Source organism: Phocoena phocoena, chromosome 2 (assembly GCF_963924675.1).
Source record: "Phocoena phocoena chromosome 2, mPhoPho1.1, whole genome shotgun sequence".
NCBI lineage: Eukaryota > Metazoa > Chordata > Mammalia > Artiodactyla > Phocoenidae > Phocoena > Phocoena phocoena.
The window spans coordinates 85,463,547-85,487,006 of record NC_089220.1 but is presented as its reverse complement, the minus strand read 5'-3'; the positions used below and the strand labels follow the sequence as shown (position 1 = coordinate 85,487,006).

At 45.0% G+C, this 23,460-nt stretch overlaps 1 protein-coding gene across 7 annotated transcripts in view; it reads right to left on the bottom strand.

Moving 5' to 3' along the window:
• CAPN3 (calpain 3) overlaps positions 1–23,460 on the bottom strand; it is a 49,048-nt gene that overhangs the window by 13,926 nt on the left and 11,662 nt on the right. For 2 of the 7 annotated variants that reach the window (XM_065872955.1, XM_065872958.1), the window contains exons 2-8: positions 10,430–10,499; positions 8,816–8,934; positions 7,199–7,332; positions 6,133–6,301; positions 5,155–5,301; positions 3,034–3,117; positions 2,049–2,134 (exon numbers count right to left, since the gene is read on the bottom strand). In XM_065872955.1, the coding sequence (XP_065729027.1) occupies positions 2,049–2,134; positions 3,034–3,117; positions 5,155–5,301; positions 6,133–6,301; positions 7,199–7,332; positions 8,816–8,934; positions 10,430–10,499 (809 nt within the window). Of the gene's footprint in view, positions 1–2,048; positions 2,135–3,033; positions 3,118–5,154; positions 5,302–6,132; positions 6,302–7,198; positions 7,333–8,815; positions 8,935–10,429; positions 10,500–20,684; positions 20,978–23,460 lie in introns of those variants that run through there. The other 5 variants (XM_065872961.1, XM_065872960.1, XM_065872959.1 and 2 more) reach the window with 4 other exon arrangements.

Sequence of the window (23,460 nt, the reverse complement as noted above, 5' to 3'; positions counted from 1 at the left end):
AGGTCATCTCCAAACTGCAGCCAGTGTGAACCATCGAAATGCAAATCTGATCTGATACCCTCAGTGTAAAACCCAATAATTGCTTCCCACCATCCTCAGGATTAAGACCACACTTTTTGAATGGTTTATAAGGGCTTGACTCTTCTCTGGCTGAATCTTTAACCGTTCCTCACACTTTAAAGTTAGGAGTTGGGCTCTGGAAATAGGTAAACTGGGATTTCAATTTAATCATACCAGTACTAGCTGTAACCTTGGGCAAGTCACTTCACCCCTCTCAGCTTCTGTTTTCTCAACTGCAAAAGGGGAATGATTATATCACCTACTCACAGGGCTGTGATGAGCAAGAAATGAAATAACGCATGCAAAACTTTTAGAACAGACCCGTCATCTAATAAGTAACTGTCTGAGTTACTGAGAGAAAGACCAGACATGTAAACTTCTCCTTCCTCCTGCCACCCCACGAAACATCCCAGTTTTATGTTTTAAAAGGCTGGGCAGTTTTACACACTCTTTCTCCCGAAGAAGGAGGAAATAAAGCACATTTGTGTTTCAGGCATGTGGAGGAGAATGAAACTAAACTAGTTTGGAGAGGTAAGGGATTGAGGAAGTGCTTGGAACCAGGGAATACCGGAGGGGAAGTGGAGATTCCTGAGACCAGCAGGAGGCGGACAGTGGCGGGGAGTTGGGGGGAGGGTCTCCTTGTGTGACTGAGGCTGGGCCCCACTAGTCAGTGACCCCTGCAGTGGAGGTGTTGGCAGCAAGTGAGTTAAGGCCGGACACCAAGATCTGAGACTGGAGGACACAGCGAGGGTCCCTGTGGGTGACTCGGGTCAGTGGAATGGACAACTGATGGGGCACCGAGGGCCTTCCCAGAGCAGAGAGCCCAGTTCAAATGCCACTTCCTCCAGGCAACTTTCTCCCTTCCTGTCCCACCCAGACCAGGAGAAGGGCTCCCTCTCTGTGACCCTTACCATAGCATTTCTCTCAACGATTAGTGTTTTTCTGTCCTTCCCACTGGACCTTAAAGCCTACAGGGCAGGCCCTGAATCTCTGCGTTCATTTCTAAGTCCCCAGACAGTAGCATGGGGCCTGGCACATACTGCACACTGAGGAACTGGGGATTTGTCGCGTGATAAGAGAAGGGAACGGTAAGGAGACCAGGATCAGCACCTTATCGGTCTACCAAGCGAGGCTGCCTGCTCACGGAAGGGCCCCAGTATTTAGACCTGTGCTTGGGATTCAGTAGGTGCTCAGCGAATACTTGCTAAGTGAATGAATGGCCGAATGAACCAGTAATTACGGTGCCCTGAGATGAGAGGTATGTTGAGGTAAGCCAGGGGCTGAAGGACACACACAGCCTGGGTGTGGTCCTTCCCAGCTGCTGAGTCCTGCTCTCCCGCCTTGGGAATAAAGGAGCTCCAGGGCCTACTCTCCAACCAGAGAGGCGGAGTCAGGAGCCAGTGATTGGGGTGGGACAATAGAGGCTTTGTGAACATTCTGGAGCCTTCATAAGAGCTTCCCCAGGTGTGCTATTTTTGCTGCCCCCAGTCACTTGCTCTCAGTGATAAGGAGTAAATTTCTTGCAAAGGCCCTGTGCATCTCTTTATGGGGATAGTGAGGGAGAGGAAATCTTAGCACTGGTTAAGCGCTCTCCTGACACAACCGCATTTTCTCCTCATAACAGCCCACCGGGTAGGTGCTAACGTTGTTCCCATTTTACAGATAAGGCAACAGAGATTCCGAGAAGGGAAGTCACCTGTCCAGTCCAGACCCCTGCATCAAGACTCCCCTCCTGCCTGGACCTAGCCCAGGCTTTCTAGACATCTTTCCTTTCCAGACAGTGGCCATCAGCAAGCTCTCTGGATCCCAGGTTCCCGTGGCTCTGCTCCCAGCCCTTCCTGAAGCCCACGTCCCCTCTTCTCCTCTGCGGATCCTTGGTTTTAAGGGTGATTTTAGACCAAGCATTTGTAGTACTCTTGTGGCTCGGTACCCAGCCCTGCCTTGCCCCAGGCCTCGTTGTCCCCTATTCGTGGGGTCCCCGCACCCACCTGTCACTCCAGGAGCCATTCCACTCCACCTGGCCCCAGGGGTTCCGCAGCCGCACCAGCTTCACTTTCTCACCCTTGTACAGGGCCTTGAGCAAAGAGAAAAAGCTTTCTCCCTTTGGGCCCTTTCTGAAAGGGGGGTCTTCTGTCTTGCCCTGAGGGCTGGGGTGGGAGTGGGGAGAGAATCCTGTACAGGGGCCTGTCCTGCCTGGCCCCGGTCAAGGACATTAATCATAAGTCCCCTGTGGAATGGCAGGGTGATGGGTCAGAACCTTAGGGCTGAGTCTGCAGGAGTCAGGCTTGGCCACCACCTTGCCATCTTCTAAGAAGTGATTTTCCCAGCGAACATCTGGCCATTCAGAGCTTTGGGAGAGGAGGCAGGGAATATAATGTAGGGCTCTGCTAGCACAAGGTGCCTCTGTGTGAATTAGATAAAACGCCCCTGCTGGCTGAGGAACTATAGAAAATGTCCCTTCCAGATGGATCAGTCAGAAAAAGGGGCCCTTCCTCCTGTCTGCTGCATGGGCTGCTGCAGACAACTGCCCCTCTCTGCCCATCTCTGTGAACAGGGCACAACTCGCCCAATTGTGCACAAGGGGCCTGACAAGGTTCCAGTCTGTGACGTGACCCAGTGAAGGCCAGACATCCCAGGGGAAGCAAAACCTTGGAACTGACCATGAAAAACAAGGAACACAAGAGCCCATGATATCAACTTCATAAAGCCAAAGTGCTTTCTATTTGTTCTTCGGAAATGTTGGGGCAATTGCTATCTTTAGCACTAAAAACAAACATAAACTGAGCACCATCTTGTGGCAAGATCCACCCGCCAGTTCCAGTGGTCTCCTCCAACCCCAGGCGCTCGGCCTGAGTGCCTGATTGGAGGCAAATTCTACAGATGTGAAGGGACACAGAAAGCCAAGTCCTGACTTCGGGAGGTTCACCCAAGTAGCCCCTCAAGTCCCGTCCCGCCGAGTCCCGCCAGGCTCACCTCCTCCAGCCCAGTGACTGAGTAGGCGTGGCCTTTGACCAGCCCGCAGGCCATTCTTGTCTCGTACTGAACTGGAACAATCGTCTGTGGAGTGAAAACCAGACAACCTGTCAGGGGTTGCTGCCTAAAGCAAAGTTCACACTGGTTCATGTCCTGGGTTCTGCGAGGACGAGGACTCCTCTGCACCCTGGAAGTGTGCCTCCCAGCCATGAGAAGGCCCTCACTAGCCCTTTCAGAGAGCCAAGAAGATGCCGCCCAGACAAGTGGTTTCCCCAGACCGTCGGAGAGCGACATGGAGCTGGGGCACGAGGTGGGTGAGAGCATGCCTGGCCCTCCTTTCTGGATCCCTTGGGGTCCTGCAGAGGAGGAAGTGGGGGCAGATGGAGGCTGCCCTGGATTGGGCTCCCCTTCCCCTGAGCCCACCCAGGGTTGACTATTCCTGGAAGAGAAAGGGATTGGGAAAAGGGGGTTAGACGAAACATGTAGGCCTAACCCTTTATCCTCACATCCCCTCACTTCCTCCACACACCCCCCAGAACACGCTCAAGAAATCAAAAGCGCCCAGGGAGAGAATTCTGAGGAGGCCAGAGGAGAGTCCTGCTGAGACATGACCATGCCTCAGGGAGCAGGGGTAGTTCCTCCATTTGACATTTGCAGCCACAGGAGATCCTGGGCAGAGGGGTAGGATCACCAAAGCCCAGTGAGCCCTAGACGGATCTCTGTGGCTTCACTTTGCCTGATAGCATAACAGCTTTAAGAGGAGCAGCCTGGAGGCCTTTTCAAGGTGAGGGGTGTGTGGAGGGCCAGGGCTTTTTGCATCTCAACCTCTTCCAGATTCCAGTCTTTATAGGACCCAGACCATGCTGAATAGAAAGGGGGGGGGGCTTCCCTGGTGGCGCAGTGGTTGGGAGTCCGCCTGCTGATGCAGGGGACACAGGTTCATGCCCCGGTCCGGGAAGATCCCACATGCCGCGGAGTGGCTGGGCCCGTGAGCCATGGCTGCTGAGACTGCGCGTCCGGAGCCTGTGCTCCGCAACGGGAGAGGCCACAACAGTGAGAGGCCCGCGTAATGCAAAAAAAAAAAAGAAAGGGAGGGGGGCAGGAGATGCGTGCATCTCTCAGTTCTAGGTGGTGGAGGGAGGGGTGGGGGGGAGGGAGCCACTTGAAATGACTCTTGTCGCATTACTTATGCATACCTAGCTATTCCACTGCTGGCCATCTGTCCTGAGGAAATCATCATGGACAGACACAAAGATGTATCTTATAGGATGTTCATCGTAACATTTAAACGTAATAGCCAAGACCAGAAAAAGAAAACAATCTAAATTCCCAATAATAAGGTATTGGGTAGATAAATTATAACTTATTAGCATGGTGGGATATTGTGCAGCCACTAAAAAAAATGTTAGAGGAGACACATTAAGAATATAATTCTCATTGCCACATTCGGAATATAAAGCTAACTGAAAAAAAGCATGCTGCAAAGAGGTACATACAGTATGACAGCTATTTTAAAATAAAAATTTAGATTAATAGTATGCATAGAAAAATACTAGAAGGACGTATACCAAGCGTTATTATCCTTAGATGGGGAAAATAATAGCTTAATTTTTCTTCTGCTTTACTCCATGGCACGTATTACTTCTAAAAGTACTAGAATATAAGCTCTGGGGCGGGGGTGTTGGGGGGAGACTGCTTGTTCACTAGAGTCCTAAACAAAGGGGAGAGAATTTTCTGTGTTTGCTAGAAGAGTGCCTAGTGCCTAGTAGGAGCTCAATAAATATGTGTTGAATACATAAATGAACAAATTAGGAGAGAAGTACTTTAAAAATGAATGAAGTCTCTCTTGTATTTCTGTCTGTTAATTCGTTATCAGAGAAACTGCCTGGACCATGGAGTTTGAAGGACCTCCCACAGAGATTCCCTCCAAAAGCTGCCTCCCGCACCTTCCTCAGGAACCTTGGAGAGGGCAAGTTATTCCAACCCAGACCCTTGGAAGGCCTCAGGAGGAGCCTGTGTGTGAGGTGCTGGCTGCTGAGGAAGGTCTGACACCACATACAACAGGGCTGGGTCATGCAGGTGGGAGGGATGGTCAGCCCTGACAATCAGAGGCGTACACACCCGGGTTGGTCTGTCATCTGAGAGTCCCTCAGGGATGAGGTCTGAATCCCTGAGATGCGAGTTATTCATATTCCTCACCATCCGCTCAATCAAGTCCCTCATGTTCAGACCAGAAGGAGAGGTTCCATAGGTCATGTTTGTGCCATCCTGAGGCCCAACGGGGAGGGCAGGGGAAGGGGCGGGAGAGAAAGCAAACAAAGGAGGGTGATAGAAAGGGAAGGAGAGAGAAAGAAGGGAGGGGACAGACAAAAGAAAAGAGTAGAGATAAGTAGAGCATGAATGCAGAAAAGATGGAGAACAGTGATGCAGAAAGAAAATGTTCATCCATGGGTGCTTTACGCCGGCTCATCTTCCCAAGCTTCCCCCTCTACTGGGTGTACTAGGAGAGGAAGGAACAGGAATTTAGCTTGGGGCTCTTCAGCAATGGAAATCGCCAAGACTATTTATTATACATTGAGCAGCCCCCAGGAAAGGTGTGTCTCCTGGCCAGTCTGCCATTCCCTTACTCTTGGCTCTGGTCTCAGTTCACACCACTTTGTCGCACAGGCTGAGTTTCTCCCAGATTACAACACAAAGCCCGTATCCCAAGTGGGAGATACAATCAAAGCTCAATGACCGGAGGCTTTCTTAGGGAACTGGTGGGCTCAGGTCCATAAGCCAAGTGTGTGGCCAGCTTAATAGTGGCATGCTGGGACTGAGAAACACTGACCACAGAGGCCTACACTGACATAGGCCTCTGGACCTATTTCCACCTAAATTCCAGGGCTTAGAATGTCGTTGCTGAATATCTTTACTGAAAATCTCCACAAACTCTTCTCCCTTGAGAAATTCCCAATTTTCAAAGTTGAGAACCAGTTCCACCTTCCTAAAACAGTAGATTCACCCTGTCCCAGAGGAAAGCCCTATGCTGCTAGTCACTGGGTAAGGCTTCCCAATAGTTGGCAGCTTCCTGCCCTGCATCCCACACCCTAGACTTACATCAATGGAGCAACCCATGAGGGAGCCCCTCTCGATGGCTTTCTTCATGATCTTGTACATGTCTCTGGGAGCATCCTTGATTTCAAAAAACTCTGTTACTCCTCCTGTGAAGTCCTCCATGGCCTCTGTAGTGTTCCCACCTTTCAGGGCTTCATATGAACCATGGAGCCTTAGAGAGAGGATGAAGACCAATCTGGGGTCACAGGGTTCTAGGAAACATGACCCAGGTACCCCTACCACCAGAACTTTACTCTTTGGTCCTGTGATTTTGTCTCATCCAGTTCACCAACAAGCCTGTAAGCTGTTGGAATAGGTACTATGATTCCCTTTCTTCACAATGGAGAAACTGAGCTCTAGAGGCTAAGTGACCAGCTAAGGCCACAGAGAGGAGAAACACTGGGATGGAACCCACTATTCCTACTTCCTGATGCTTTCCACTATACCCTGAACCTGAGGTAGGGCTCTGTTAAAGCCATTAGTAGCTGGGGTGGGGCTTCTAAGTTTAGAGACAACATGGCTTTATTAATATATTGCAAGCTCATGAGGTGGAGCCAAGCCAGACTCTGGGATCTGAGCTCCAAAGATATAATGCGCTCATCTAGGATTCGCAATGCCACCAAGAAGGCAGGATTAAAGAGCTCACTACGAGAAGCTAAAGCTAAAGATTTCCTACACACGTCTTATTTCTACTCTTAGTGGTTTTACTTAGAATCACCGCTGCCTGGACCAGATCTTCTCTGACTTTGTGTCACAGTTGAAGACACACACACACACACACACACACACACGCACGCACACACACAGATCTTCTCTGACTTTGTATCACAGTTGAAGACACACACACACGCACACGCGCACACACAGATCTCTTTGTATCACAGTTGAAGACACACACACACACACGCACACGCACACACACAGATCTTCTCTGACTTTGTATCACAGTTGAAGACACACACACACACACACACACACACACACACACACACACACACACACACGGGCTGGATTTTGCAGTCCACCTCCTCGCCTCTAGCCCTGCCTCTCAGTCTAAAGTGCTGCTTACTTAGCATAAGCCTTCTCCAGCAGAGCGCTCCAGAACTCATTGTGGTGGTTGGATTTGGTGAAAACCAGTTCATTGTTGTAAGTCGGCAGGCAGTCATCAATAACCACGTCCACCCAGTCTCCATAGCGCCAGAACTGCACAGAAGCGTCAAACATAGAGTCACATCCTCAGATTACCGTTGGGAAATGTGTCCCTACCCCACACTCCTTAATACCAAGCACCTTGGGTTTGGAGTGTGTGACTCTTTCTCTAACTGGACTGGGAGCTCCTTGAGGGCAAGAAGTGGTTTACAAACCACCCTGTCTTCCACCCAGTCCAGCTCGGTATGGGGGATGGTAGGCGCTCCCTACATACCTGCGGGCTTGAGATTTTCCTTTTCCTGCTCTGTAAGTCTGGGGTGTGGCTTAGGTATCAGTATTTTTAGGCATCTCAACTGATCCTGATATGCAGTCAGGGTTGAGAACCACTGGTCTAGGTGAAGATGATGTATGATTTCTGTATTTCTTGATGACAAATAAGGTAGAAATTGCTGCTGAAGAAGAAGGATTGACGTGGAAAAGGAAAGTGACCCAGAATATACTCTGGCTAAAGCAGGAACACTGTCCAATATTCTCAATTCTGAATGATGTTCTTTTTTGAACAAATCAGTTTTGACCCAAGAAATCCAAATGTAGTTTAATTTCCTTCTAATGACATTTTCTCCCTTATGGACAAGAGGGCAAAAACCTGTCTGGTCTTTGTGTTTATGATCCTTTAGATATGAGACCTTTTAAATATTTGAGGGAGGTGAGTAGCTTGATTTTGAAGAAACAAAATTCAGGGCCCAGCTGCCTTGCCTGAGCTGGGACGGCAGCAGGACACTGATCCTCAACATGCAGAGAAGACCCTTTCTGAAGTCTTCAGTCCTGGGATAGGAGATCAACTGATGATCTGGGTCAGCCCTTAAGGGCTGGAGACAGATTGATGCCTCAGAACCCCAATATCTGCTAGATGCCCACATACGAAGCTCATTTCAGTTCTGGTCCAGCACAGGGTTTGGCTCTTTGCCAGGACAATTTGGATCCAGAAAGTTTCCAATGGCTGAATTGATTCTGGAACCAAAAGACTCATTGCTGGGCCGAAGCAGAAGCCTGGTTCCCAGATTAACCAGACTTTTCTTCCAGAGGCTGGAAAGGGTGCGTGATAGTCTTGGTATAGACCTGTGTTTAAGGGACACAAGTAAAAAGGAGCTGCAGCCATGGATGGGATTTCCTTTGCAACCTAAAGGGCCCTCTGGATTCCCAGTGCTAGTATCTTAGGGATTTACTTGAGAAGGGCTGCCAGTAATAGCACAGAAGCCAGCCAGCTGGAGAGGAAAAAATAGACCCACAGGTCAGCAAACAGGATATCCTCCAACCTTTCTGGGGCCTAGCGGAAGGTGTAGGGGTTTGAGAGTAGGAAGAGATAAACAACTGCTTCCTCACAGGCTTGAGGCCTGAAGGGGATCACTGCCCACATCCATGGCCGGGAGGGTGGGTGGGAACCTTTCCTGGAGCCACTTCCTGGGAAGTGAAGGCAGGGAGACCAGTGGTGAGTAGACAGCAGCTGGCCCTCTTAACTACACTCCCTTGACCTCACCTGGAAGTGAAAGATCCCCGCGTAGTTTTCGGTGAAACTCTGATCATGGGGTATGACCCGGAAAAGCAGTCGCTTGTTCAGGGTCAGGCAAGCGATGGCTGCGAGAAACCAGCAGTCCCCTGCAGGCAAACACGCGGCACAGGTCACGGGAGGGCCCACACCTCCAGGGAAGACGGAGACTCCATCCCCATCGGCTGCTCTACTTCTCTGGAGAAGGGCGTTCACTTGGCATTCACTGTCCCACTTCCAGATCTGACCTTACAGAGGTGTCAACCCAGGGAAGGCGTGTGACAGCAGTCTCTGGACCATGTGATCAACAGGGTAACTTACTCCCTTGTGACTGGCTTTCCTGAAAGCTGTAAGCAATTCCTCTGTCTGCAACATAAGCTCAGACCTCCATTTGGACCTCAGTGGAGATGGGGCAGTAGGGGTCATAACTGGGTCATTCTTTCCAACACCCACAGGAAATCTGCCTGCCCTGTAACTTTGCAGTGTGAGTCCATTTCCCCTTCGGACCTTGGCAGAGACTGAGCATCTGAGAGCCATCAGTGCAGCCCATTTGTATTGTAAGGAAAGCTGACTAGTAGTTGGAGGCGGCACTTTGCCCTGTGTATGTGTGTGTATGCGTGTGTGAATGCCCAAGGGGCAGGCCTGGATCACTAACAGAGCACAGACTATATACAAGGCCTTCGTTGTGCTCTGTGGGATATGACGGCATCTTTGAGACTGCAGAGGGGAGGCTGAGAGCTGCCACAGCCCTCCTCCCACCATTGGCACCCCCCAGACCCCCCCAGGCAGCCAGCCTCTCCTCTGAAACAGGCCCAGATTATTAGCTTGCCCAGGGCTCTGCAGGCAGTCTTCCCTCGAGTGCAGGAACTCAGATATCCAAAACTTCTTCAGCCTCTCCTTCTGGGGCCAGATTAGCCAAATTCATTTGGTCTTGAGTACCCTTTTCCCACAAGTTTTAAACTGTGTTTGTCGATGTCTCTCCAACTTTATTTCACAGAGCTTTCCCACAGTCCACACCAAAGATAATACTTCCCGAACAAGAGGCTGAGACAGAGGAGACCGGGTGAAGCAGACAAGCTAACCAACCAGACGGAAAATTGACACTCATCCACATGGCAAATGTCGTCTTTGTTGAAAGACTCGTTTAATATGAAGCTATTCTGGGGCAATTTCAACAAGAGTTCGAGTTACAAAAGCACATTTTGTGAGCATATAGATTCTATGTGCCCAAGGGACATGCGTGGTACATGGACAGTTTCAGAGCTGACTTCTAAGGAAGGTGGGTACAGCTAAAAGCAGGGCTTTTGTCTCGCTGAGTGGGGTGTGTGAGTGTCCTGGAGACTCTGGAGAGGAGGCTGTGGAATGAGGCACACCTCCTGTGACACAAGGCAAAGAACTAGTGAGAAAGGTGGGAAGGACGGAAATTAAATGAAGCAATCACCAGCATGTTGATAAATGAGTAAAAGGTAATGTTATTAAAACTTCCTCCCCCCAATTCATTAAAAGCAAAAACAGATTATTGTCCCTTTACTTACTGTGAAGGGATCACACCTTTTAATCACCCCTTGATTGTTTGGCTAGATATGACCCGAGGGACTTTCCTACCTAGATCTCCTTGACAGATGTCAGTTCTGTTGGCTCCGCCAATGATAAATCGGGGATTCTCACAAATTTCCTGTGAAACAAAAAGGAAATAATAATAGTAGCAGTAGCTATTATTTACTGAGGTCCATACGTAGTACTGGCATCACATATCAAGAGTTTTACACATACCACCCATTTAAACCTCCAAAAACAGCCCATGAATTGGATACTATCATTCTTGTTTTTCAGATGAGGACATCAAGGCTCAGAGAGGTTAAGAAACCTGCCCAAGGACACACAGCTAGTAAGTGAGAGAAGCCAGATACATGGCTTCTTTTCCCATTGTTCCACACTGCTCCCTCACACTGATATACTGTCTGAGTAAAGATGCACCTTGAGAGTTAGGGCAGTGTCATTACTGTCACAGCTTTGGAGAGACACTAGAAAACATGGCTCTTGCTTTTTTTTTTTTCTCTGCCAGGGAAAAGAGGTACAGGAGGGAAAGTAAAGATCTTTTCCCCCAAGACATGGTAACATAGATATTTAGTATCAGCATATGTCCCAAGGGCCACAGGACTTGAAAGCTGGGGAGAGCCGAGGGTAAATTTGGTGTGGGCCTCAGAGGCCTCCCCATCTGTTGGCGGGTGCATTCTTTTTTATTTTTGGCGGGTGCGTTCTTTATTCAAGGTAACCCAATAGGACATCCCTGGCCGGAGCAGTTTTCAAATCCAGGCACTACCAAATATGTGTATTCCAACAGAGACCAACAGAGGGTGCTCTTGCTTTTGTTTGGATGTGTCATGCTTTGGGGTTTTTTTGTTTTTTTAAAATTTATTTTAAATTTTTTATTATTTTTTATTTTTTGGCTGCGTTGGGTCTTCGTTGCTGTTCGCGGGCTTTCTCTAGTTGCAACAAGTGGGGTCTACTCTTCACTGTGATGCGCGGGCTTCTCATTGCAGTGGCTTCTCTTGTTGCGGAGCATGGGCTCTAGGCACGTGGGCTTCAGTAGTTGCAGCATGCGGGCTTCAGTGGTTGCCATGCATGGGCTCAGTAGTCGTGGTGCATGGGCTCTAGGGCGCGCGGGCTTCAGTAGTTGTGGTGCACGGGCTTAGTTGCTCTGCGGCGCGTGGGATCTTCCTGGACCAGGGCTCGAACCCATGTCCACTGCATTGGTAGGCGGATTCTTAACCACTGTGCCACCAGGGAAGTCCCCATGCTTTGTTATTTAACTTTTGAAATAATTGTAGATTCTGTGTTTTTGTTTTAACACCGTTCTTCACAGCTTCGAGAAGCTTATCCCAGTGACACAGCCCTCTCCTTCTGTTTCTCCCATCACAACAAGCTGGTATACTCACATGAGTTGAAGCTCCCTGCACTCAGGAATCTCTCCCTCCTACTAGATGGAAAGTCAGTCGTGCTTAGACCACACCACACACAAATCCCCCCTGAAGTTCTTAATCAATGGAAGGATAAACCCAAAACAATAATTTTTAAAAAGATTACCTATAGGAGAGGGAAGGATTAAGGGGGTGAATATAGGGATGGAAGTAAAACTCTGAATATAACTGTTTGAAAATAGTTTTGACTTAGGAATCATGTAAATTTTATGGAATTAAAAGCCAAAATTAAAGACAATTTTAAAAAGCAATCTTTAAAAGCTGAGAGCAAATTGAAGCAAAGGAACCAAACTGCTTATCAAATTGATGGCATGGCCACACACATAAAATGAATTCTTGGGCTTCCCTGGTGGCGCAGTGGTTGAGAGTCTGCCTGCCAATGCAGGGGACGTGGGTTCGTGTCCCGGTCCGGGAAGATCCCACATGCTGTGGAGCGGCTGGGCCTGTGAGCCATGGCCGCTGAGCCTGCGCATCCGGAGCCTGTGCTCCACAACGGGAGAGGCCACAACAGTGAGAGGCCCGTGTACCGCAAAAAAAAAAACAAAAACAAGAACAAAGAATTCTTTCAAGTGAATTAAAATATAAAATTTTGGTTGTTTATTCCTTTTGGGATATAGCCTAAGGTCAAAAACCAAAACCATAAAGAAATGTGAACCACAATAAAGAAAAATAACATTGTTATTACTTCAAAACTTTGACATGTAGGATAAGGTAAATAAGAATGTACATTAATGTCATTAGGAACCAGCATATTTTTAGTGTAAAAGAAAATATGTAAAATGATAAAACCGAATGACTTAAGTAACAACCCTGCAGTGTTAAAGTTGAATTGGATATATAACTTATGATTTATTTTTGTCTTCCTAGAAAAAATTTTCTATCTCTCTGCACTAAAACAAAAGAAACAAAAAAACTAGAAGCAGTAAAAATCTAGCAGTAAAGAAAACATCAACATCCAGAATGTGGTCTTTAAAAACCATTTCCCACTAATAAAATATAAAACTCTCATTATTCCAAATAAGACTCTTTCCTCTTAACAAAGAAACCAATTAAGGTATAGTCAACATATGTTATTTTTGTCTCCCCAGTGTTTTGCCTCCCTAAAATACATACCACTTTCTCCTGGCATTACACCTCAATTTTCAACTGGGGAGCAGCACCACTGTCAGCCCATGTTGTTCTGGTGGGCTTCCCTCTTCACCCAGATCCAGATGGCTATTAAGGGCAATTAGAGTGAGAGTGACTGGTTCAGGGATGGGCACATGACTAAATCTGGGCCAATGAGATATGGGCCAAGACTTTCGTTGTAACTATTGAGAAAGAAATACATATTCCTCTGGGAGTTACTAAGCTGGTGGAGTGTCAGCCTGAAGCTGCTGGTGGCCATTTTTGCCCCTTTGTGAAGTTAGCCCACTTGAGAATAAAGATAACTCAGAGGAAGCAGATGGGGGAGTGGGCGGAGAGGTCAGAGGTGATAAATAGATAGACAGGTAGATAGACAAATAGATGATATTAGGGATTGTGTCTTGATGACATTGTTTGAGGCCTGGATTCAGTGTGTCTAAACCTGATCATCACTTTTGAACATTCAAGTTATAGAGCTTTTTTTCGGTTTAAGTTAGTTTGTGTTGGGCCTCTGTTACTTGCCAGCTGAGACACTTGACTACTGAATGTCATGCCCTGTTATAAGGAATATATTATAGAGTAACTCAAATACTAGAATTATAGCTACATTTTTTAGCTGTCACAAGGATAGATTTCTCTCCTTGGGTCTATAGGTACAGAAGCACACCTCATCTCCTCACCTGCCACCAATTCCAGGGCTGACTACTTGAAAAGGCAGTAGCAACTGCACTGCTTTCTCTTCCATCTGCTTAGAGGTCCAGGTATTTGAATGGAGTTACATTTTTTGCAGTAGTAGAGATTCCCCAATATACTACATTTACCTTCAATACTACCTCAGCTAAATTCACCAAACATTAATTGAGCTTCCAAGTATGCACAGGGCTGGGGGATTTAAGGATATAATAAAAATAGGAAATCGTCTCTGCTCGCCCTCCAGGAAACCCCCAACCTAGGGACCCTCAGTTGTTTGTCCTCGTGAGAGATGTCTGTTTGGTGAGGGTCAGTTACCAAACTTGTTGAGGGTTAATTCATAGAACAGCTAGATTTACCTAGATACCCCTTCCCACCACCTACTTTCCTGGAGTATCTGAGATCTGTTTTTGTTGGTTAATATGAACAAAGGGTAAATTGTCCTGGCTCTGTCACTTTAACTTGGGGACCTAAGACTTCCAGTCACTTGTTTGGCTATAATTTAGCATGGAGACTGGATCTGTCAGTGATGGATTCCCAACAATTAGCAACAGATGACCATTTCCTCAGTTTTTGAGTGCTGTGGTTTGCAAACATTTTTTTTATTGTATACCTTCATCATTAAAATATTCTGAACATGCAACTGTACATATTCTTATTAGTTTTAAATTATGTGTGTGTGTTATCCTAACGTACAATGTGCATTATAAGAAAAACAAAAGCATACATTTAAAAGGGTGGGCTAATATAGATATATGTAGGGGACTTCTGGTTTCAGCTCCAACATGTAAAAAGCTTGGAAGTCATCCCTCCCATCCTTACCACAAGAAAAAGCCAAACACCTGAAAACCAGTGACTTTGCTTGGATCCATCAGAGAACTGAGGTTGCAGGGCAACCTACCACCCTGAAATATGGACACAAGTGAAACCAGAGAGTTATAGCCAAGATCTGTTTATCTGGAACAGAAGCTGCCTCAGCCACAAACTGGGAGGAACACTTAAATGGTTACTTTGATGAATTTCAGGAAGCTGAGTGTGGACTAGCACAAAAGTGAGAAACTTCTGGAGGCCACAGTTTTGGGAGAAACCCCCAACCCTTTCATGGTTTTTACCTCCAAAAATCCAAGTTCTCATGGTGAAGACCCAAGAAAGATCCCCCCTACAGGGGAAAAGGCTTTTCCAGTCTTACCTATGTTGGGGGAAGTGTATTACTCCCACTCCAGCCACCTCCAGGCTTTCTCACCTGAGAAGGGGTAAAAGCTATACCAATGGAGAAACGTGTATGAAGGTCATAGCCCGGAGAGACAGTCTCATTAAAAGAAAGAACTTTAATCATTAGATTATAGAACACTTCCCCTCCCTGATCATACCACCACATCAACGGAGCTCCAGTGAAATAACAGTGACTTACAGCTGAAAGAGCTGCAAGATGTAAACTCTGATAAGTATTTAGGAAAGCCCAAAGTCAAGAGAGGAGACAAAACAAGGATATTAAAGGAATTTGAAGCTTCTGACTCCTGCAGCTGGAGGAAACAAACACAGCACAACTTCTAGCCAGCTTAACATAAATCCTTATACCAAAGGCTAATGTATCTCAGTTCTTATTACCCAAAGCAATGTGTCTGGCTTTCAGTAAAAAATTACAAGAGATGCCCCAAAGCAGGCAAATGCAATCTGAAGAGCAAGCATCAGAACTAGATTCCAATATAACATAGATGTTGGAATTATCAGGCAGGGAATTTAAAATAACTATGATAAGTAGGTCAAAAAGTCTAATGGAAAAAGTACATAACATTTAAGAAAAGATGTGCAATATAAGCAGAGAGATGGAAACTCTAAGAAAGAATCAAAAGGACATGATAGAAATAAAAGACAATATAACATGTATCTGATGGGCTCATCAGTAGATTAGACATGGACAAGAAAAAAAAATCAGTGAAATTGAAGATGAGACAATAGGAATTTCCTAAAGTGAAATGCAAAGAGAAAAATATAACAGCAAAAACAACAACAACAAAACAGAGCAGAACATCCAAGAACTGTGGGACAATTCAAAAGGTTCAGCATATGTATAATTGGAATACTGGAGGGAAAGAACAGAGCAGAAGAAATATTTGAAGTAATAATGTCCAAGAACTTTCCAAAATTAATGACAGATACCAAATCACAGATCCAAGAAGCACAAAGAACATCAAGTAGCATAAATGCCAGCAAAATAAAACATAACTACACTTAGGCATATCATATTCAAACTGCAGATAACCAAAGATAAAGAAAAGATCTTCAAAGAAGCCAAGAGGGAGAAAAATACCTTTGCTCTAGAGGAAAAAAGACAAGAATTACAGTAGACTTCTCTTCAGAAACCATGCAAGCAAGAAATATTTAAATTGATGAAAGAAAAACCCACCAACCTAGCATTCTATATGCAGAGAACTTATCTTTCAAAACTGAAGGAGACTAGAGGCTTTCTCAGACAAATAGAACCACAGGGAAGGGACTTCCCTGGTGGTGCAGTGGTGAAGACTCCATGCTCCCAATGCAGGGGGCCCTGGTTCGATCCCTGGTCAGGGAACTAGATCCCACATGCATGCCACAACTGAGTGTGCATGCCACAACTAAGGAGCCAGCGAGTTGCAACTAAGGAGCCTGCTGGCTGCAACTAAGGAGCACACATGCTACAATTAAAGGAACACACCTACCGCAGCTAAGACCCAGCACAACCAAGTAAATAAATAAAATAAATGTTTAAAATAATAACCCACAGGGAATTCATTTCCAGCAGACTTGGCTTGCAAGAAATGTTTAAATAAGCTCTTCAAGGAGAAGGAAAATTATATAGATCAGAAACCTGGACTACATAAAGAAAGGAAGTGCATCAGAGAAGGAATAAATGAAGGTAAAATAAAACTTTTAGTTTTCTTATTTTTAATCTAAAGATAACTTTATTTAAAGTAATAATCATAACAACGTGTTGAGTAATTATATCATATGGATAAGTGAAATGCATGACAGTAATGTCATGGGAAGGAAGGGAGGAATTGGGAATTTTCTGTTGTGAGGTACTAGACTACATATACAGTGGTATATGTTATTTGAAGGTGAAATCAGATTAGCTGTAAGTGTATATTGGAAACTTTAGCATAACCATTAACATCTTTTAAAAAGTATAATTGATATACTTAAGAGATAAATAGAATCATATAGAATACTCAATTAAAACCAGAGAATGCAGGAAAGGGGAGAGGAGAGAAACAAAAATTGCAACAAATAGAAAACAGTTATAAACATAGTAGATATTAATCCAACTATATTATAATCACTTAAATGTGAATGGCCTTCATGCCCCGGTCCAGGCAGATCCCACATGCCGCTGAGCGGCTAGGCCCATGAGCCATGGCTGCTGGGCCTGCGCGTCCGGAGCCTGTGCTCTGCTACGGGAGAGGCCACAACAGTGAGAGGCCCGCGTACCGCAAAAAAAAAAAAAAAAAAGGTAGAGATTGTGAGAATAGATTTTTTAAAAAGACCCAACGATATGTTATCTACAAGAAAATCACTTTAAATATAAAGACTCGGATAGCTAGAGAAGGATACACCATGCTAATGCTCATCAAAAGAAAGCTGGAGGGCTTCCCTAGTGGCGCAGTGGTTAAGAATCCGCCCTGCCAATGCAGGGGACACGGGTTTGAGCGCTGCTCTGGGAAGATCCCACATGCCACGGAGCAACTAAGCCCGTGCGCCACAACTACTGAGCCTGCGCTCTAGAGCCTGCGAACAACAACTACTGAGCCCACGTGCCACAACTACTGAAGCCCACGTGCCTAGAGCCCGTGCTTCGCAACAAGAGAAGCCACCGCAATGAGAAGCCTGCGCACCACAATGTAGCCCCCGCTCGCCGCAACTAGAGAAAGCCCGCGTGCAGCAACAAAAGACCCAACTCAGCCGAAAAAAATAGATAAATAGATAAATAAATTTTAAAAAAAGAAAGAAAGAAAGCTGGAATAGCTGTATAAATTTCAGACAAAGCACACTTCATTACAAGGAAAATTATCAGAGATAAAGAGATGCATTACATAATGATAAAGGAGTCCTTTGTCCAAGAAAACATACAATCCTAAATGTGGATGCACCTAACAATAGAGTGTCAAAAGACATGAGGCAAAAAGTGATACATCTGAAAGGAAAAATAGACAAATCTAGTATTATAGTTGGAGACTTTAACACCCCTTGTTCATGAACTTCAGCAGGTAGAAAATCAATAAGGATATAGTTGACCTGAATGGCACTAGCAATCAACTTAACCTAATTAACATTTATAGACTACTCCACCCAACAATAGCAGAATACACATTCTGCTCTCAATATCACATGGAAGAGTCACTAAGATAGACCACATTCTGGGCTATAAAACACACCTCGACAAATTTAAAAGAATAGAAAATATGCAAAGTATGTTTTCAGACTAAAGTGGAATGAAACTAGAAAGCAATAAAAATAAGATAACTGGAAAATCCCAAATTATTTGGAAATTAAACAACACACTTCTAGATAACACACAAGTCAAAGAAGAAGTTTCGAGAGAAGTTAAAAATTGCTTTGAACTAAATAAAAATGAAAATATATCATCAAAATTTGTGGGATGCAGTGAAACCAGTGCTTAGAGGGAAATCTATAACATTAAGTGCATATATTAGAAAAGAAGAAAGATCTGATATCAATACCAATATTCTATCTCAGGACACCAGAGAAAGAAAAAAAATTTAAGCTCAAAGCAAGCAGAAAAACAGAAATAATAAAAGAGCAGAATCAATGAAATTGAAAATAGCAAACAAGAGAGAATCAATAAAGCCAAAAACTGGTTCCTTGAAAAGGTCAATAAAATTAATAAACCTGTAACCATGCTCACCAAGGAAAAAAGAGAGAAGACACCAATTACCAACAGCAGAAATGGAGAGATCACCACTACTGATCCCAGGGACATTAAAAGGATAATAAAGGAATACTGCAAATACCTCTAAGCCCACAGATTTGATAACTTTAGATAAAATGGACTAATTTCGTAAAAGACACAAAACTCACACAAAGACAAACAGACCATCTGAATATGGCTATACCTATTGAAGAAATTTATTCAATGATTAATAACCCTCCAAAAAAAAAGCACCAGATCCAGATGATTTATTGGTGAATTCTATGAAACATTCAAGGAAGAAATGATACAAATTCTCTATAATATCTTCCAGAAAAATTGAAGCAGAGGGATCACTTCCTAACTCATCCTATGAGGCCAGTATTACCCTAATACCCAAACCAGAAAAAGACATTGCCAAGGAAAACTACAGACCAGTATCTCTTATGAAAATAGAAACCAAATCCTCAAAAAAAAAAATTAGTAACTCAAAAACAACAATGTATAAACAAAATTATATACTACAAGTATATAATTTACCTGGGATTTATTCCAGGTATGCAATACTGGTTCAACATTTGGAAATCAATCAATGATATCCATCACAGCAGGCTAAGAAGAAAAATCACATGATCATATATCAGTTGTGCAGAAAAAGCATTTAACAAAATTCAATACCCATTCATGATAACAACTCCTAGGAATAGAGGGGAATGTCCTCAAGTTGGTAAAGAAAATTTACTTTTAAAAAGTTTTAAACGAACTGCAATTATCTTCATATTTAATGTTAAGAAATTAGATGCTTTCCCCTTAAGGTCAGAAACAAGTCAAAATGTCTCCTCTTACCACTCTTATTCGACATCATACTGAAAGTCCTAGCTAATGAAATAAAACAAGAAAAGGAAATAAAATTTATAAAGACTGGAAAGGAAGAAATAAGCTCTTTATTCACAGATGACATAATTGTCTATGTAGAAAATCCCAAACAAATGCCAAAAAGAAAAAAAAAACCTTTCTGGAACTAATAAGCAAGCACAGTTGCAGGATAGAAGGTTAGTATATAAAAGTCAGTCGCTTTCCTATATACCAGCAATGAACAAATGGAATTTGATAAAAACAAAAACAAACTTCATTTACAATAACACATACACACACAAAGAGAAATACTTTGGTATAAGTTAGTATGAACTCATGTTTTGCTTATTATAAATACAGATAGTTAATACAGAAATACAGTTATGTCTGGGATGAGTCCTAGGAATCTGCATTTTAAACTGGCATCCCAAGGTGATTCTGATGCAGGTAGTCCAAAGACCACACTTTGAGAAGCACAGAGTAGCTGAATACAGTTGAAACAAATGGACTCCTCAATTGCCAGGCAGTAAGGTATCCTTGAGTAAACTGCTTCTCCCTGTAGGGAGTGTGGCTGGTCAGCATGGACCTTTTTGTTTACACAGAAGTGACCCATCACTAATGAACCAGCCTTAGGCAAGAAGTTAAGAAGGCAAATCTCTAGCCTCCTGCAGCCTCCTATGTCATAACTGTTCACCAGCTTCCAGGGAACTCTCCTTGAAACTGTGAGCCCTAGTCCTCTTCACCACTCCACTTTCCCACCCCCAGAATACCTGCTCTCGAGAAGAAACATCAATTATTCCTTACTGTTTTACTACGAATTTAAGTCGGTGCATTAGCTCTCTTAAAAATATTTACAGGGGCTTCCCTGGTGGCGCAGTGGTTGGGAGTCCGCCTGCCGATGCAGGGGACGCGGGTTCGTGCCCCGGTCCGGGAAGATCCCACATGCCGCGGAGCGGCTGGGCCTGTGAGCCATGGCCACTGAGCCTGTCCGTCCGGAGCCTGTGCTCCGCAACGGGAGAGGCCACAACAGTGAGAGGTCCACGTACTGCAAAAAAAAAAAAAAAAAAAAAAAAATATTTACAGTCTCAGGGATCTATAAAGTATTAAATAATCTCTAGTTCAGGAATAGAAAATAACAGCCCCAGTTTCAGGAGGAAGCAGGAATGTATTTTGGGGGCAAATGGGTAGGAGAATGTTGATAAGCCACTTGCTCAGATCCGGGATCTGTGGCCTCAGGCTCTGGACCACTTGACCTCCCATTCCTAAGAGCTGTCTCCTGAAGCCCCGTCCCTCCTATCCCTACCTTTGGCCTTTTCCACGTGATGGCCTTCATCTTGGTTTTCTGGCTCAGCTCATGGGAGCCCAGGGACTGAACACCTGCTGGGAACACACGGTCTTCAAAGAGGCACTTCTGAGCCAGGCACCGTTGTCTGAGAACAACAAAATCCTGCCCCTCATACTTGAGGGGCCGTGTGGCGGTGCCTTCTCCGTTTCTCCTGTCCCTCTCCCGGATCACACGGTCACAGAAGAATCCTGGCAGCAGGTAGGGCATGGTGACCGCTCAGGGAGTGGAGCTGGGACTTCACTGTGGCCTCTCTCCTGCTGCGCCCTCAGTCCAAGGCCTAATCCTCCCGTGAATGGGCCGGAGCCTATATAGCTCCTCCACTCTCAGCAGTGCAATGCAAATGAACACAGCCCAGAGAAAGGCTGTGGTCAGAGTCAGCAGCTTTGGCTGGAGGCCCCTGAGCCCACGGTCAAGGGGCAACACCATGCCAGTCAGACAGGGAGCTGGCAAGGGGAGCGAGAGAGCCAGGGACAGCCCCAGGACAGGCCACAAGACCTGCAGACCTTCAGGCTACTTCCATCAGCCTTGCTGGGATTCTTTCTTTAAAAAGAGAAAATGTAGTTACAGAGAGGCTTACCCTGCCTCAGCAAAAGGCATTCATGCCTTTAACACTGGCGGCCAATGGGATATAGCATGGGGCCTTCGAAACATGCTGTATACACTAATCCTATACAGGCTCCTGAATGCATAGGAGGATTCTGTTCCGGGCCATTGTCTGAGGTTAATGAAGCCTTCATTCTCCTGATGTCCCTGCCCCATCCCCCCAAAGACCTTGACTGGACATTTAGGGACTCTAATCTGTGAGAGTGACCCAGAGGGTAGGTAGCTTGACCTCAAATGAGAGTCCCTGTTAGAGTGGGTCCCAGTGCAGTGAACAGACATCCACGGTTGTGAGTTCAGGACCTTTGAGGCAGAGAAAGTGGTAGATGGGGAAGGAGGATAAATGTGTGTCGGAATATATTCACAAGAAAACTGAGCTTTTTCAAAATTTCACCATGCACAAACGGGCAACTCGAGAGTAAGGGCAGGGAGCTGGCATGGGTGGAAACTCCGTTCTGGCAGCCTTCCCACTAGGAGGATGCCGTCTCCCTGTCCACTTGTTCACTCTTGTCAGTTTTTGTCAGTGCTTCTCAAAGTGTGGTCTTTGGACTACCTGCATCAGAATCACCTGGGATGCAAGTTTAAAATGCAGATTCTAGGGCTTACCCCAGACCTAACGATTCAGATCCTCTTGGTAGGGGTTTGGGACTCTGCAATTTAAATAAGCACATCAGGGATTCTACGTTCACTAGTGTTTGAAACCATGACATTGGCTTTACAGGACACTATAATAGCTCAACGTAATTCTTTTTTTTTTTTTTTTTTCGGTATGTGGGCCTCTCACTGTTGTGGCCTCTCCTGTTGCGGAGCACAGGCTCCGGACACGCAGGCCCAGCAGCCATGGCTCACGGGGCCCAGCCACTCCGTGGCATGCAGGATCCTCCTGGACCAGGGCACGAACCCGCGTCCCCTGCATCGGCAGGTGGACTCTCAACTACTGCGCCACCAGGAAAGCCTTCAACGTAATTCTTGAGGTCAGTTTTTTTAAGAAATAATTTTATTTTTATTCAGTTTATACATGAACAAATTTTTAAAAAGTCAAACAGAAGTTACCTAGAGGAATAGCAGTCTCTTGCCCTGCAAATTTCTCTCCTCAGAGACAGCCACTTTTAATTCTTTTAGCTCTTTCTTCTGGTATTTACCTCTATATTTCTAAATAATATGCTTATATTATTACTTTTTAATTTATTATTTTTAGAAAGTATCAATAGAATTCCTATTTGGGGGAATGAGATTTAGGTTTCTCGCATTATGCTCTGCCCATCATCTTCCCAAAATACTTATGTCATAAATTTTAGAGAAATTAAAATTCATTATTTCCTTTAATATAATTAAATATTGTTCACTTCTTAACTAAGTAGTATGCTGTGTTACATTTCCTTTCTGTATAAATGTTTCTTTTCTCTTATTCTTTATAATTCTCTGATTTTTTAATGTATCCATCAGTGCTTTTCTTCAGCAGTAGTTTTTACAAATACTTAAATGCATAGATAACCTAGAGGTACATTGCTCCCCAACTTAGGGCCTTCCTTTGCAGCCCTTCTCCCCTACAGACCAGACCAGCAGTCTTCCAGGTCTGGAGCAGTGGCCTCAGACTGACTGCCCTTCTCCTGGGTGGAAATCTGTTTCCTGGATTTTAACCCTTCTTTGGTTCACTCCTCGATTTTACTGGCACACAACTTGCAGTTTTCGTAAGAATGGATGAGTGGGAGGTAAGTCACTTGAGTCCTTGCCCATCTATCTCTTTTCTGTCTTTGCACTTGATTGAGAATTTGTCTAGGTGTTTTAGGTTGAAAATCAGTTTCCTTCAGAAGTTTTAAGGCATTGTCTCATTGCTCCTGGCATCTGGTGTTGAGAAGTATGATGCAATTTTTATGAACATTCCTTTGTATGTGACCTGTCTTTTCCCTCTGAAAGCTTTTAGGGTTTTCTCCCTTCTCCCTCTCCCCAACAACCCCCCACCCTAATTCCAAAAGCCACATTTGTGTGTCTTGGTATGAGTTTATTTATTTTTAAAATTCTTTGTGCTGAGCTCTCAGTGACTCCTTTCAAGGTAGAGAATTTTGTCCCCAGTTCTGGGATATTCTTATATTATTTCTTTTACATTTCTCTCCCTTTCCGTTATTTTTTCTCC